Here is a 16,962-nt window from a genome sequence, read left to right as displayed (position 1 = left end):
GTTCTTTACCATGCCTAGTGGCACATGAGGCAGACAAAGCATGTGTTTATGTCTGTTGCCATAGCTGCAGGTCACCAGAGGGGTGCCAAGAGTGGCTGACTAGGAAACTCTCCTGCTCTTACTGCCTTGCCATAGCTGAATTAGAAGGATTTACAAGTTGGTAATCAACCTGTTTGAACATATTGTGAGCACATCTTCTGTGGCCATCAGATCCTGGAGTGGGACGTGAACCTAGAACTTCTGGCTCAGAGGTAGGGACCCTACCCACTGAGCCACGAGATCTACATCATTGCAAGTCTAAGTGCAAAAAAATCTTGCATGTTCTTTTAATATATATCCAAGTCAAATTAGAAGTTATTAGTATGTTGACTTTGATGGTGCTAATGCATGTTAGTGATTGAGTATGTGGAGTATATTGTATTGTATAGCATCCAATGTAAAGGACAGCTTAGAAAAAACGATTTCACATTTCCTATTCTGATTTTAATGCCAAAATAACATAACTGGTGTGTTATGAATGCCCTTGAGTAACATTAGTAAGATAAGATCATGGTTGGGGTTTGGCAGTGAAGTGGATTATGTCAGGTTCCCACATCATCAAGGTGACATGGTAACAAATGGAAACCAATTCTCAGTGACCATCCTTCTATAACAGGTGTTGTGATAAATTTTACCAGTTAAATTGATAATATTAAACTTCAATCTGACACCGAATTTATCATTTAGTGAAATAACATATGAACTACTTCACCTTCCCTGACTGCTGAAAAAAACCTGCTGTGTTCAGATACTTATGAGGTGATGGATGAAACCGAGGCATCGCAGTATGGTGATGCAGCACATAGAGCATTAATACTCGGTGCTACAGAGTGGCAGAATGTGGGATTGTGTCCACAGTTGCCCACGAAGCACATTTTTAATATCAGCAATATTGTCAGGAGAAGACACGAGAGCCCAACATAGGGAATGGTGAGAAACACAGAAGGTAAGTCATTGCAGGCAAGTCTCAGCACATCCTAGTTATCAGATCAAGAGCTGAACTGGCAGGTATTCAGGACCAGATTGCTTGTCTGTTTGCCAACCCCTCATGGAAGAAGCATGTGAAGCTGAGGGAGATCTAAGATCGTAAAAGAAATCACAAAAGTAGGAGGACAAAATCTGTTTATAAAACTGCTGCATATCGTGAGGTATTTTTTTCTCAATGCTCTCAGAAATTAGCACCTCAATATATCCACCGCCCAGGATAAAAATACCGATTTCACAGGTCTACGTGCCAAACTCCAAGGACAGCTGAAATTTGTCCAATGTCATATTGGCTTAGCAATATGCAAGCGTACCTGGCTGTCACCTTGGAAAGGTGTTAGGTCCTTGAATATGCTATGCTGGGGCCAATAGGCCTTTAAGGATCTCTGTCCAAAGTTGGTTGGCAGCTAAGCAGAATATGTGCAGGGCATATTCTGCTCAGTTTTTCAGATTTCTTCTGTGGTCTAATTAGCAATCCTTCAAAAAAAGCCCCAACAGAAAGGGATCAGCCAAAAGGCTGTCTCCAGCAACAAAAAGGTACGCTTTCTTAATCATTTTCTTTAAACTCACTGCTGTTCGCTGCATTTTCCCTCTGTTGAGCTGCCTCAGGAGACCTGATGCATGCAGGGCAGCAAGGGCCAAGGCCAGATTTCAGAAAAACCTCAGGCCTTTAGTTTCTGCCACACACTGTGAGTATGCTGATCAACTGGCTGTGCACTTTCAGCATTTCCTGTTTTTAATTACAATCTCAGCACTTCGAAAATGTCCTAATTCCAGCTATCGCTTCTTTCACACACTAACCCAATAACTAAAAAATCATTACAAATAAGTGTTGGATAAAAGAAAAGCAAAAGCTAAGGGTTGTTATGCAGGGAATTTCAGGCACTCTGTAACAAGCACAAGCACTCTCAGCTCAGGCATAAAACAATTAGATGGAGATACATACTCCTGGTTCAACAATGTGCACCAGGCTCAACTCTCAGGAAGGTACTCCTTCTTGGCCAAGGTCACAGTTTTTCATTTAACAAAATATCTCATCCCAAATAAGATTATCAAATTAGAAATAGCACTCTTCTGTGGGCTCATTCTCACTAGGCACTAGACTGGGACAAAAACAAAAAAACTACTGCGGAGGCTGGAAATCCAAAACAAAAACAGAATTACCTGGAAAAACTCAACAGGTCTGGCAGCATCGGTGGAGAAGAAAAGAGTCGACGTTTCGAGTCCTCACAACCCTTCAACAGAAGGGTCGTGAGGACTCGAAACGTCGACTCTTTTCTTCTCCACCGATGCTGCTAGACTGGGACTGCCCAACTCAATTCATGTGGAATCCTTACGAGGAGCAGAAAGATGAGACTTTCAGCTTATCAGTCTGGCTTGAATACAAGGTCATGTCCCAGAAGGGAAAACCTATTGCACCACACAGCCTCCCAAATCTTTAGTTATTACAAACTAAAATTATTGAAATTTTCTTTAAAGTAATGAGAAGGCCACCACTCCTCTGTCTGAAATTTTGTTGACATCTCTAGTTTAAAAATTGGCATTTCTCCCATAGGAACTTAAATAATTTGCCCTGTTTTACCGACTAGATCCAAATAATATTGAGCACATAAACAGCCTTGGTGTATTCTTTGATATTCATAATTTTCTACTTAAGTTTCTAAGAAATTTAATTCTGCAAAATTAAAAATTAGAAATTGAAAAAATTATTTACTTCAGTTTTTTTCTTTTAAAGATTCTTAATCCCACAATGACAATGTTTTATACTCATTCCTTACAAGCATAGTCATACCAGATATGAACACTGATACAAGAATATAAATTTTAATGCTGATGTCAGTTCATCATCTATTTCCAATTAGTAAATGAGCAAATGACCCATTTACCTTCCATCTGTGATTTCGCCTTCCTAGTCGATAACTATTTGCAAAACGCTGTGCCAATACTTCTGTTAAACAAGAGAAAGCTAACAGAATAAAGCTGGAAGCATTTGGGAAGCAATATGTTCCAAAAGTGACTCTGAATAATGAGACATGGCATTAATTATCTGAGCATGCAAAATATTATGGGGAAAAATTTCAAACTTTGAAAAGCAAAATTAAACATTTTGTTTTCTTTTTGCTACTTTTCCCTAATTAAATCTGAAACAGTCCCATTGGAATCCACAATATGCATTCAAGGTTTGAGATATTTTTCTGTTTTGTTTTACTGATCATGCCCTTTGGATTATAATCATTCAAATTGGAACTGTTCATTAAGTAGTCTGACGACACCCTGCTGAATGGGTCATTGAAACTGACAGCTTTAGTTGCCTTCAAAGAGCTTTGGAACTGCACCAGTTATGTTTCCTTTTCTTTTCGAAAATGTCCTAATGTCTTTTTCTGCACTTTTCTCCAGGACTGCTCTACGTTGGTTTCAGTGCCTGTATGTTCGGTCTGTACAGCTTCATGCCTGTAGTCATTAAACGAAGCAGTGCCACCGCTGTCAACCTCTCCCTATTAACGGCAGATATTTACAGTCTATTTTGTGGATTATTCCTTTTCCAATACAAGGTATGTTAATCAAATTAAATATGTCAAGGGGACACATTATCTTGGGAGGCATAGCAGGAGGTGACCTGGACTCCTACTGAAAAGTGTCTGTGAACTGTGTGCCTCATAGGTTTGTTACAAATGCAAGGGTTATTTTTTCTGCACAAAATTGAACACTGGTACTCTGTCAACTTAGTTTTCCTAGAAGATGCAGGAGGTTCTGCTATGTGAAACATTAGACCTACTTTCCTGTCAACATCATGTAAAGATGCACATTCATTTCTCATCATTCCTGTCAGAACAAGTGCTCTCATGCTCAGTAATTGACTCATTATATTTTTTAAAATTCTGGACCCATGGTATGATCTCTGCTTTATGCTGAGTTAGCTGCTGATCTCAAGCAAGGCAATGCTTAGGACAGTGTAATTTGCCTCAGCATTTGCTGAACAAGGAAGAGGTAAAATCACTTAATAACTCCTACACCAAATTGCTCTCCAGTGACCCCTGCTGAAAAGTACCTACCTGCTCGTGACAGATGAGGAAGGATAATGTACAATCATGTTGCCTTATGCTGTTACATAGTCTGCTGACACTCGCTGCCTAGGCTCATACATTGGACAAGACACTATAGGATAACCAGAGCCTGTGGAACCGTACCGCATTGTGACTCGCCACCTTCAGAAATCCATTGGGAAAAGGGAAACAGCCAATCCAACACATCCTGCACACCATATGGTGGGACATGGGCTTGAACCTTGTGATTCTCCACTGAAATCAGAGGGAAAAAGAAGATGCACTGAATAAGTCACTCATGTTCAATGGGGGGAAAATTCTTTAATGTAAGCTGGAGAGTGTCTGATTTTTCTCTGAATTTAATTCAATGAAGTTGTATTTTAGAAATTGTACAATTCAAAACTACATGTTCCCATTCCACAATGAATCCCAAATTCATTAGTGGATCATTAGTTACAAAGTAAACTGGCATTCAGTGGCTTTCTTTTGGGTAAAAATAGAAGCTTCATGCCAAGTGACTAGTTTAAGAGTAGCATCACACCCCCATTCATGTAGCATAGAAAGACCTCAAAAGGATGGAAAATAATCTGCGGGAGATCCACATTGATACTCAAAATGACTGGGCTGGGTTAAATTTGAGTTTACGGAACATATCTTGTAATAGTGTAAGCTTCTGGGATCTGTCAGATATCAGTGCTTACTGAACAGAGATCTTGCACTGTTCTGAGATCTTGAATAGTCTAAGATGACACCAGATGTCTAAGAATTGAGTTCTTGGTGTTTAATTCCACAAATTTGCCTTCCTGATAGTAACGTAGTCTTGAGATGTCTGAATGGAAGCATATGCTGTGCTGTACCAATAAACTGTACATGAAAGTCATGGGCCAGGATTTTCTGTGCCGCCAGCGTCGGGCGTGTTCAGTGGCGTGAGCAGACAATATGGCAAGAAGGTCAACAATCGGTTTCACGATGTTGTGAAACCAGTTTGCAATCATCCACTCAGCCCGTCGATGGCGGGCCATGTTCCCCACCATTGGACATTGGAACCTCATTGTAATACATCAGCATATCATTATAAGGCCAGCCAGCCGGACTTACCGCCCCAGCTGGATCGTCTACCCACATCAGCGGGAAACCATGCAGGTGCAGAATACAACTTGACAAGTGTGACGTGCAGGAGTCGGGACTTACTGCCAGGGCCTTGCTCACATTTCGGACATCCGAGGAGCAGAAGATGCTGGAGCCCGACAGCAACGGGAGCCTGGAGGAATGCCCATGGCATGCTGGGTGGGTTCTCATGGACATGGCTCTGCTGCAAAGCAGATCATGGAAGTTGGATAATCACCGTTAATGCTCACAACAAATGATGGTTGAGGGGGTGGGAGAGGAAGGACCAGGATCGACTGGGAGAAGAAGTGATCCCGGGATGAGGTTGGGTGGGGGATGGAATGAAGGTGTCGGGGGGGGTGAAGTTGGGAGGGGGGAAATGAAGGTGTCAGGGGGGTGAAGTTGGGAGGGGGGAAATTAAGGTGTTGGGGGGATGATGTTGCGGGGGGAATGAAGGTGTCGGGGTGTAGGTTGGGAAGGGCTAACGAAGGTGTTAGGGTGGTAAGGTTGGGAGTGGGTGAGGAAGTACAGGGGGAGAAGGGGGTAACAGGGGAGAAGATGGTTTAAGAGAGCTGGGGAAGTTGGTGTAAGGGAAGGAGTACTTAGAAACATAGAAACTAGGAGCAGCAATAGGCCATTGGGCCCTTCGAGCCTGCTCTGCCATTCAATATGGTCATGTCTGATCCTCTATCTCAATGCCATATTCCCACTTTCTCTCCATACCCCTTGATGCCCCCAATATCCAAAAATTTATCAATTTCTTTCTTGAATATACTCAGTGACCCGGCCTCCATAGCCTTCTGTGGTAGAGAATTCCACAGGCTGACCACCCTCTAAGTGAAGAAATTTTTCCTCATCTCAATCTTAAATGGCCTGATATCCTGAGACCGTGGCTCCTGGTTCTGGACTCCCCAACCAGGGGAAACATCCTCCCTGCATCTAGTCTGTCTAGCCCTGTTAGAATTTTATATGTTTCAGTCAAATCCCCTCTCATTCTTCTAAACTCTAGTGAATACCAGCCCAGTCAAACCAATCTCTCCTCGTATGACAGTCCTGCCATCCCCGGAATCAGCCTAGTGAACATTTGCTGTACTCCCTCTATGGCAAGTATACTCTTTCTTAGGTAGGGAAACCAAAACTGCACACAATACTCCAGGTGTGGTCTCACCAAGGCTCTGTATAACTGCAGTAAGACATCCCCACTTCTGAACTCAAATCCTCTTGCAATAAAGGCCAACATACCATTTGCCTTCCTAATTGCTTGCTGCACCTGCCTATTTACCTTCATTGACTGGTGTACAAGGACACCCAGATCCCTTTGTACATTCACATTTCCCAATATATCACCATTTAAATAATAGTCTGCCTTTCTGTTTTTCACACCGAAGTGTATAACTTCACATTTATTCGCGTTATACTGCATCTGCCATGTGTTTGCCCACAAATGCAACTTGTCTAAATCACCCTGAAGCCTCCTTGCATCCTCCTCACAACTCACAACCCTGCCCAGTTCTGTGTCATCAGCAAACTTGGAAATATTGCATTTGGTTCCCTCAACAAAGTAATTTATATATATCTTGAATAGCTAGGGCCCAAGCACTGATCCCTGTGGTACATCACTAGTCACCACCTGCCATCTGGTAAAATAATCATTTATTCCCACGCTCTGTTTCCGGTCTGTCAACTAATTCTCAATCCATGTCAGTATATTACCCCTGATCCCATGTGCTTTAGTTTTGCCCACTAGCCTCTTATGTGGGACCTTATCAAAAGCCTTCTTGAAATCCAAATACACCACATCCATTGGTTCTCCCTTATCTATTCTACTAGTTACATCCTCAAAAAATTCCGGTAGATTAGTTAAACATGATTTCCCTTTCATAAACCCATGTTGACTTTGTCCAATCCCGTTAATGCTTTCCAAACGTTCTGTTACCACATCTTTTATAATAGACTCTAGCATTTTCCCCACTGCTGATGTTAAGCTAACAGGTCTGTAATTCTCTGTTTTTTCTCTTCCTCCTTTTTTAAATAGTGGGATTATATTTGCTACCCTCCAATCTGTAGGTACTGCTCCAGAGTCTGTAGAATTTTGGAATGCATCCAATATTTCTAGGGCCACTTCCTTTAGTACTCTGGGATGTAGATTACCAGGCCCTGGGGATTTTTCAGCCTTTAACCCCATTAATTTCCCTTGCACCATTTTTTTATTCATACTGATTTTCTTCAATTCCTCCCTCTCACTAGACCCCTGGTTTCTTAACATTTCTGGGAAATTATTTGTGTCCTCTTTTGTGAAGACAGAACCAAAACATATGTTCAATTCTTCTGCTATTTCTTTGTTCCTATTATAATTTCCCCCATTTCTCACTGTACGGGACCTATGTTTGTCTTCACTAATCTTTTTCTCTTCACATATTTATAGAAGCTTTTACAGTCAGTTTTTAAGTTCCTTGCAAGTTTACTCTCATACTCCATTTTTCCCTTCTTGATCAATTTTTTTGTCCACTTTTGCTGAATTCTAAACTGCTCCCAATCCTCAGGCTTGCTGCTTTTTCTGACAATTTTATATGCCTCCTCTTTGGATCTAATACTATCCCTAATTTCTTTTGTAAGCCATGGTTGAATTACCTTTACTGTTTTATTTTTGCGCCAGACAGGAATGAATAATTGTTGTAATTCATGCATATGTTCCTTAAATATTAGCTATTGACTATCCACTGTCAACCCTTTTAGTAAGGTTCCCCAATCCATCGTTGCCAGCTCGTGCCTCATACCCTCGCAGTTCACTTTATTTAGATTCAGGACCCGAGTTTCAGATTCAACTTCTTCACTCTCCATCTTAATGAACGATTCCATAATTTTATAGTTGCTCTTCCCCAAGGGACCCCACACAACAAGATTGTTAATTAATCCTTTCTCATTACACTGTATCCAGTCTAGGATAGCCTGCTCTCTAGTTAGTTCCTCAACATATTGGTCTAAAAAACCATCAAGTACGCATTCCAGGAAATCCTCCTCCACAGTATTATTGCTAGTTTGGTTTGTCCAATCTACATGTAGATTTAAGTCACCCATAATTTCAGTTGTACCCTTATTGCATGCATCTCTAATTTCCTATTTAATGCCATCCCTTACATCTCCATTAATGTTTGTGGGCCTATAGACAACCCCCACCACCAATTTCTGTCCTGTGGTATTTCTTGTCTCCACCTAAACAGATTCCATGTCATGATTTTCTGAGCCAATATCCTTCCTCACTATTGCATTTATTTCCTCCTTTACTAACAATGCTACCCCACCTCCTTTCCCTATTTGTCTGTCCTTCTTAAATATTGAATACCCCTGGATGTTCAGTTCCCAACCTTGGTCACCCTGTAGCCATGTCTCCGTAACTGCAGCTATACCATAACCGTTTAAATCTATTTGCGCTGTTAATTCATCTGCCTTATTGTGAATGCTCTGCGCATTAAGATACAATGCCTTTAGACTTGTCTTTTTAACCTTGTTAGTCATCTTAGCTTTATTTTGCACTATGATCCCATTTGTTTCTCGCCCTTGTTTTTTCTGCCTTCCACTTTTGCTTCTTACTTTTCTATCTTTTGTTTCTATCCTTGTTTTCCCCTCCTCTGTCTCCCTGCTCAGGTTCCCATCCCCCTGCCATTCTAGTTTAAACCCTCCCTGACAGCACTAGCAAACACCCCCCTGAGGATCTTGGTCCCAGTCCTGTCCAGATACAACCCATCCTGTTTGTACTGATCCCACCTTCCCCAGAACCAATCCCAATGTCCCAGGAATCTGAATCCCTCCCCCTTACACCATTTCTTCAGCCACATATTCATCTGATATATCCTGTTATTTCTACTCTCGCTAGCACGTGACACTGGTAGTAATCCTGAGATTACTACCTTTGAAATCCTACTTTTTAATTTACGTCCTAACTCCCTATATTCAGCTTGTAGGACCTCATCCCTTTTTTCTTAACCTATGTTGTTGGTACCAATATGTACCATGACCACTGGCTGTTCACCCTCCCCCCTTCAGAGGTGGGAAGGAGTCCAGGGGGAGGAAGGAGTGCGGAGAGAGGAGGGAGTTCGGGGAGAGGAAGGAGTATGGAGAGGAGAGGGAGCCTGAGGGGTGGAAGGAGTGTGGAGAGGGAAGGGAGTCCAGCGGAAGGAAGGAGTGAGGAGAGAGGACTGAGTAAGGGTGGAGGAAGGAATCGGGAAGGGGGAAGGAGTAAAGCTGGAGGAAGGTGTCTGAGGGGGTCAGGAAGGGGGAAGGAGTGAGGCTGGAGAAAGAGGTAAGGCTGGAAGAAGGAGACGGGTGGGGGAAGGATTAAGGTTGGTGGAAGAAGTAAGGGTGTTTGAGGGAGTCAGGAAGGGAGAGGGACTAAGCAGGTGGGGAATTGGGGGCGGGATGTGGGCTAGTGGGAGGACTAAGGATGGGAAATGGGTTCCAGAGAGAAAGGGGTTCCGGTGGGGAAGGGGTACGGAGGGGGGAAGGGGTCTGTAGGGTGAGGGGGATGGCCAGCTGAACATGCAAGGGAGGGGTCTGATGGGTGCATGACTGCCTCCTATGGAGTAAACTGAGGGTGTTCGTGGTATGAGTGAATGGTGAGAATGGCCAAGGGCAGAGTGTGGTGGTAGGGTGAGAGGGTGAAGGCTCGAAAGAAGCGATAGAAGGGACGGCGAGGGTGGTTGGTGGAGACTCGGCGGCAGACATGGACCCTGGGGGTGAGAAGGAGGAGGTCAGGGAGGTTAATGGGGGTGGGATTTTCAGGAAGGAAGGGACCGTTCACATTCACCTGGACATCCCTGAAGGAAAAGAGTTGTGGCTGGTAGGTCATGGAGGGGAGATGAAAGGTGATGTCAGGGGATCAGCTGTGGTGAGAGAAAGGAAATGGGTGACTGGAGAGGGTAAAGGACGGGGGAGCGAAAGTCAAACCGAATTAGCACCATGCTGTCCAAATCAAACAGTGTCTGGAATTCGCTGCCAGAGGAGGTGGTGGAAGCAGGTACGATAGTGGTGTTTAAGAGGCAGCTTGACAAATACATGAATAGAATGGGAATAGAGGGATATGGACCCCGGAAGTGCAAAATGTTTTAGTTTGACAGGCAATATGATCGGCGCAGGCTTGGAGGGCCAAAGGGCCTGTTCCTGTGCTGTACTTTTCTTTGTTCTTTGTTCTTTGAAACAAGAGTTGTGGTGGGCGAGATCAGGTGCTGCATGGGAGTGTGATCAGTGGGTGGGGCGGAGATGCAGGTCAGCTCAGATGGACAACTGAAAGTAACCCCCAGCAGGCAGCATTGAAAATGCTGAGGACATTGAGGTGAGTGTGGTACGTAAAGGATTTGCGCGCATTGGGGAGCGCTTGCATGAGACTCCAAAAGGCCCTGCCACACACACACACACTCCAGAATCGCTCATTGGCCAGCTGCTCCCTCTGCGATGACAGAGGATGAGGTTGAGGGGCTCAAAGGCAAAATAGGCTCGGAGGAAGAGGACAGCTTCTGATATTCCTGAGTGGATGACCCAGGGGGCCTCCTCCTTTTGGGTGTCCAGGGGCCCTGGCCTGATTCCTTGAGGGGAAGGAGCACCTGGGGAACGTCGAGGAGCCCTGTTTCCCTCTCGCGTCACCACTGCAGGAACTCACACATGGTTCCCTCGATGGAGTGCAGATCTGCACACATCTCTGCGTTCTGCGGGACCAGGGTCTCCATGGCATCTGCCATCCTCCCCATGGAGACCTCCATACGTGCACATGTGGGCAGCACTTCATCAGAGAGCAGGTGAACACACTCTTCCGACTCATGTGCCACTCTGCTGAGGCTTCCAACAGCTCTGCGTGATGCTCCCCCGCCTTCTGCTGACTCTTCAGGATGAGTTGGAAGGCCAAATCTACAGGCTCATCATCTGACTCAGACTTCACAGATGCCTCTTCCCCAGCAGCCCTCCGAGTGTTGGGGAGCTCAGCTGAATCTGCCTCCTGCTGCTGCAGACATGTGTCTGTGCGGTGACGATCGGATCATGAACCCGAGCCTGCTCTAGATCTAGGTTGCACTGAGGTGTGTATGTCTGCACTGGTGCAGGGTGTGGGTAAGCGCTGTGGTGGGTCTTCCAGGCTGCTCATTTCCAGCTCTTGATTAGAGGAGGTGTCCTCTTAGCTGGAGGTGAGGACGTGGCTGGAGGTGAGGGTCTGGCTGGCTGAGGATGTCAGTCACTTGGCAGAGCTCCCTGTGAATCAAAGTAGAGATAATTAGTGCATGGCAGCAGAGTTAAAAACAGGAGAGAGAGCACTCACAGTTGCATTGAGAGAGGGATGATGTGATCCTCTCGAGGGTGTTTGCTGCCGACCTCACCGTCATTGCAGGCACGGTCCATCAAAGTGCAATCCTCAAAGTGAGTGAGGGGCCTAATGTGGGCCACTCCACCCCTGGTTTGGGACCACTTTCTGCTGATGTGAGCAGTCTTCTATTGAGTGAAAACAGATGGAGAGAGTGTGAGCGGGACACATGGTATGCATGGAATGTTTGTGTGGTGAGTGGAGCCATGGACAGGATGAGGACACGAGCTCGAGAGGGTATGAGCCTAATGGAGATGCGAAGGTGTGTGTGAGTTAGTGGTGTTGTCCCTTGAGATGGGTTTGTAAGTGTGTTGTTTAAGAGTGATGAGAAGAGTAAATTACCTTGGCCGAATGGATGATTCATGTCTTTGCGGCACTGGTTTTAGACCCCACAAATTTAATTACTTAATCAGGCTGTTCTTGGCAGATTTCCCTCGCATCTCGAGCAAAAACCTTATTCTGCCTCTGCTCTTAGGCCTGCCTGGCCAGCTGTCCAGCTGTGCTTAAAGTTAAATCTTCCTGCGATTGCAAGAAGTCAGCGAGATTCTCAACTAAAACATCGATGAGTATTCGGTCTCTGATCGGGTCATCTTTTAGTGTTCCATACTCACAATTTGCAGCTGACCGGTACAAGGCATTGATGAATGGGTCAATCCCTTCACCCTGTTTTTAAGTGCACTGATTAAATTTCACCCTCTCAATAACAATTCTTTTGCGAAGACTGAAGTATGAGTCAAAGGTTCCGATGACATTCTAGTAGGAAGCAGACTCTTTGTTCACCCCCTGTCTAGCGAGCACATCATCAGCTGTGCCCCCAACAGGGTAAAACAAAGTGCCAACTTGATCTTTCGTTCTCTTTAGTTGCGAGGCCTGAGGTGTTGTGGTATTGGGTAAAATGTTTTCACCAATTTTGCCATTGCTTAGCCTGTCTGGGGCCCTCAATATTTTGAAAAGATTCTGGTAGATAGTAGCCATTGCTCACCCTGGATCTGAGGCTGAGCTGCACTGCTGCTGGACTTCACTTGATATTTTTCCCACTGTTTTCTACCGTTTTCCTTTGGGTGTAGTCACTCCTGCCACCAACTGTTATGGTGTGCTTGCCTTGGGGTTCATTAGCTTCTTAATCTAGAAGGGATCTCGCTGGAGGCAATGGTCTTTGTTTAAAAAAACATTTGTTTACATGCTAACTATTTACAAAGGTTAAATATGACTAACATATAGTTAGGGCTGCCCTCTGAGGTGCTACTCAGACATCCTTTCTCAGTGAATGACATCATTGTGACACAGCTTCCTTTACACATACTCAGTATGCTCCTATAAGAGTTAACCCTTTACTCTACAGGGACTATATCATTTTCCCACTCACCAGAGAGCAACAGGACAAGCGAGCCGCATGTCTTTGCCAAGCTAGTGGGATTCCCGATGGCTTAGGTCATTGACTGCATGCACTTGGCTCTGTGGGCCCCACATGTTAATGAGGAGATGTTCCACAAGGCTACCAGGGCTACCACTCCATGAGGATACAGTTTGTGTATGACCATGCCCGAAGATCCTGTTGGTGAATGCCTGCTATCCCGGCAGCAGCCATGTTGCCATCTTTGATCCACTACTAGCAAATAGGTGCTGGTTGCTGGGTGACAGTGCACCTACAACAGGAGGCCACCCTCCAGTACTCACAAGGGCATGTCTCCAAGTACTTGTTGATCTGCTGTGTTCTTCACACTAATTCTATTTTGAGGGTGCAGCCCTGGCCAGCGGGGCTTCACTGACCACCTCAGGAGGAGGAAGAGAATAGGTATGAGGAAGAAGGGAGAAAGCATCCAAGATCCCTCACTGGAGCCCAGCTGTCCGCAATCACATGCTCAGGCTCTCGTTCCCCTGAGATCTCATCCTGTCTTGCTGTAGTTCCACAGTTCCCCACCTTTCAATCCCTTTACTCCATACCATCACAGCATCCTCTTAGTCAAAATACTGAAATAAAAGTCACCAAACGTTCTGTAACAATTTCATCCAGTACTTTCAAAATTGAACTATTTATCATTGTGCATTCCCTTAGCGCCTGTCTTACGAGAGTTTTTGCCTGTCTTAGTGCTCTTACACAGTGCTAGCCCAGTGGCCAGTGGAAGGCTGCTGATTTCAGTGAGACGACTGCAGATGGATTTGCAGAATACATTCAATCAACTTTGGGCCTGATGGACCCAGCTTCAGACTGCACCACCTTGGCATGGGCAGCAGCAGTCTTAGCTGGCTGGCTAAAGGCAACAACAAGAGCACTGGAGGAGTGGCAGTGCTGAGAGCACGAACACAATCATCCTGAGAGAGGACTGCAGTTTTGTGCACCACTGAGTCACTGCTACACGCCTGGGGTGGTGCCTCAACAATCGTAACAATCTGTTGGTGTGAGAGCCTGCTTGCCTCTTTGAGCACTGGTACCAAGGCCATGATGGTGGCAATCTAAGCCTGTTTGACACCAAGCAGGGCCAGTATGATAATAAGCATGGATCTCATGATTTCACTCTGAGCTTCCACTGCATTACTGAGAAGTGGAGTTGCCTCAGCTTGTCTGGAAGCTTAAAGAGTAGCCATCAGATGCTGCATGACAGGTGGGTCCGCAAGTGATGTCATGGAGTTGGCCATCACTTCCATGCAGGAAAGAATGTGTTCCAGGTTATGCGTGAAGCCCTGTGGCAAGTTGGAGCTGGACTCTTCAATGCTCCTTGACTATGATGACAGACTGCCTGGCAGGCTTGCCAATTCACCAAACATTCCAATGCTGCTGCACCGACCTCCTCATCTGTGTCCTCTGCCCCAGAATTGGTATGCGACCTCTTCCTCTGTTGAGCTGGCACCAGAACCATCGGTGCCTGGTGATTCAGCAGGTGCTGGTTGCGACTCTGTACTAACCTCTAAGGTATGTGCAGTGCTACGTACCTTAGTTAACGGTAGCGAGTGTGAGATCAAGTGATGGTGCTTCTTTGTCAGACACCTTCAGTTGGTCCCACATACCCTTCATTATAAGTTCAAAGCAAAATACTGCGGATGCTGGAAATCTGAAACAAAAACAAAAATAGCTGGAAAAACTCAGCAGGTCTGACAGCATCTATGGAGAGGAAGACAGTTAACATTTCGAGTCCGTATGACTCTTCATCAGAACTGAAGAGAAAGAGAAATGAGGTGAAATTTAAGCTGTTTAATGGGGGTGGGACAGGTGGAGCTGGATAGAGGGCCAGTGATAGGTGGAGGCAAAAAAGAGATTGCCAAAGATGTCATAGACAAAAGGACAAAGGCGTGTTGACGGTGGTGATATTAGCTAAAGGATGTGCTAATGGTGACATTAAGGGTAGAAAACAGGACAAGCAAGTGACAGATGGCCCTAGTGGGGGTGGGGTGGGGGGAAGGGGTCAAAATAGGCTAAATGGTGGAGATAAAACAATGGATGGAAATAAATTTTAAAATAATAATAGAAATAGGTGGGAAAGAAAAATATATTAAAAAATATATATAATAATTATTGGAAATAAAGGAATAGGAAAGGGGGTGAGGATGGAGGAGAGAGTTCATGATCTGAAGTTGTTGAACTCAATGTTAAGTCCGGAAGGCTGTAAAGTGCCTAGTCGGAAGATGAGGTGCTGTTCCTCCAGTTTGCGTTGAGCTTCACTGGAACATTGCAGCAGGCCAAAGACGGACATGTGGGCATAAGAGCAGGGTGGAGTGTTGAAATGGCAAGCAACAGGGAGGTCTGGGTCATGCTTGCAGACAGACTGAAGTTGTTCCGCAAAGTGGTCACCCAGTCTGCGTTTGGTCTCTCCAATGTAGAGGAGACCGCATTGGGAGCAACAAATGCAGTAGACTAAATTGAGGGAAGTGCAAGTGAAGTGCTGCTTCACTTGAAAAGAGTGTTTGGGCCCTTGGATGGTGAGGAGAGGGGAAGTAAAGGGCAGGTGTTGCACATTCTGCGGTTGCATAAGAAGGTGCCATGGGAAATTTATTTCCATCCATTGTTTTATCTCCACCTTTTAGCCTATTTCGATCCCTTCCCCCCCACCCCACCCCCACTATGGCCATCTTTCACTTGCTTATTCTGCTTTCTAACCTTAATGTCACCATTAGCACATCCTTTAGCTAATATCACCACCGTCAACACCCCTTTGTCCTTTTGTCTATGACATCTTTGGCAACCTCTCCTATGCCTCCACCTATCATTGGCCCTTTATCTAGCTCCACCTGTCCCACTCCCCTTAAACAGCTTAAATTTCACCTCATTTCTATTTCTCTTCAGTTCTGATGAAGAGTCATACGGACTCAAAACGTTAAACCTGTTTTCCTCTCCACAGATGTTGTCAGACCCGCTGAATTTTTCCAGCTATTTTTGTTTTTGTTTCCCTTCATTATAAGGCTGCATTGGCTGGCCAGGTGGCAGATCTTGGGTATCTTAAAGCAAAAATGCAAAAGTGGAGGGTTGGGATGAGAGAAAGGAGTTGTGGTATAAAGCAAGAGGTCCATGTTCACACCGTCTGCAGCTCGCACTTCATACCAGCTAACAGGATGAGGGTGAAGTGGGATTTGAGTAGGTGCACAGGGCAGGATCAGACTGTCATTCTGAATGTTGTCAGCAGCAGCAAGTGCAATGGACTCAGTCATAGTCCATGATGCGGAGCGCCATCTATCCCACAGGGCTCCGGAGACACAGGTCTGTCTGTCCTACACTGGTTCTCTGCTACCCCCTCTCATTATATGCAACTTTGTCCTGCAAGAGAGAGGAAAGAATAATGTCAGAAGTATGTTGCAATATGTTTGGATGGTGTGGCTGACATAGCTAAAGAACTGGAAGTATGTGGAAGTTGCGAGAGGTGAATGCGAGGGAGGCAGCATTGGCAAGTGTCTGAGGGTGAGTTGGAGTTTCTGAAAGTTATGCATGAGTTCTGACTGTTGCTGTGTGAGTGATGAGAGTGTGGTGCATTGAGCATCATGAGAGGTTGGTGGCAGGGTGGGTAGGAAATGTCCTTTGAAATTGCATTCACTGAACTTGACCGCTTGAGTGAGGCCTTTGAACTTCTTCTGACATTGCAACTAAGTCCTTTGGGCCAGATTCCTGGAATTGATTTTCACAGCCACCTGCTTCCATTCCCTTCACAGGGTTCCTTGAGGACCTCCTGGTTCTCTGTGCAAACATAGTGTCACTCCATCTTTCCACCTCCATCACAAAGGCCTCCCATTAAATATCCATTTGCTGCCCTCTTCCATCCAGACAATATTGCAGCAGCTCCTGTAATTTAAATGCAGCTCCTCATTAAGAAGGACTGGCTGACTCTAAGGGGTTCTGGCTAGCTGTGTTTTGTGTTTGCTACACACAGTGCAGGGCCCACTGTTGAGTGCGCAGTGGGCTTCACACTACAATCTTATTGATGAGCAGGCAGCATGAAGTTTGCAAGCTGCCTACCTCAA

General features: G+C 45.2%; 1 protein-coding gene across 2 annotated transcripts in view; it reads left to right on the top strand.

Moving 5' to 3' along the window:
• slc35f1 (solute carrier family 35 member F1) overlaps positions 1–16,962 on the top strand; it is a 435,718-nt gene that overhangs the window by 350,421 nt on the left and 68,335 nt on the right. For both annotated transcript variants that reach the window (XM_078542204.1, XM_078542205.1), the window contains one exon: positions 3,421–3,575. In XM_078542204.1, coding sequence (XP_078398330.1) covers positions 3,421–3,575 — 155 coding nt within the window. The remainder of the gene's footprint in view (positions 1–3,420; positions 3,576–16,962) is intronic.

Source organism: Cetorhinus maximus, chromosome 5 (assembly GCF_964194155.1).
Source record: "Cetorhinus maximus chromosome 5, sCetMax3.hap1.1, whole genome shotgun sequence".
Lineage (NCBI taxonomy): Eukaryota > Metazoa > Chordata > Chondrichthyes > Lamniformes > Cetorhinidae > Cetorhinus > Cetorhinus maximus.
This window is presented reverse-complemented; position numbering and strand designations above follow the sequence as displayed.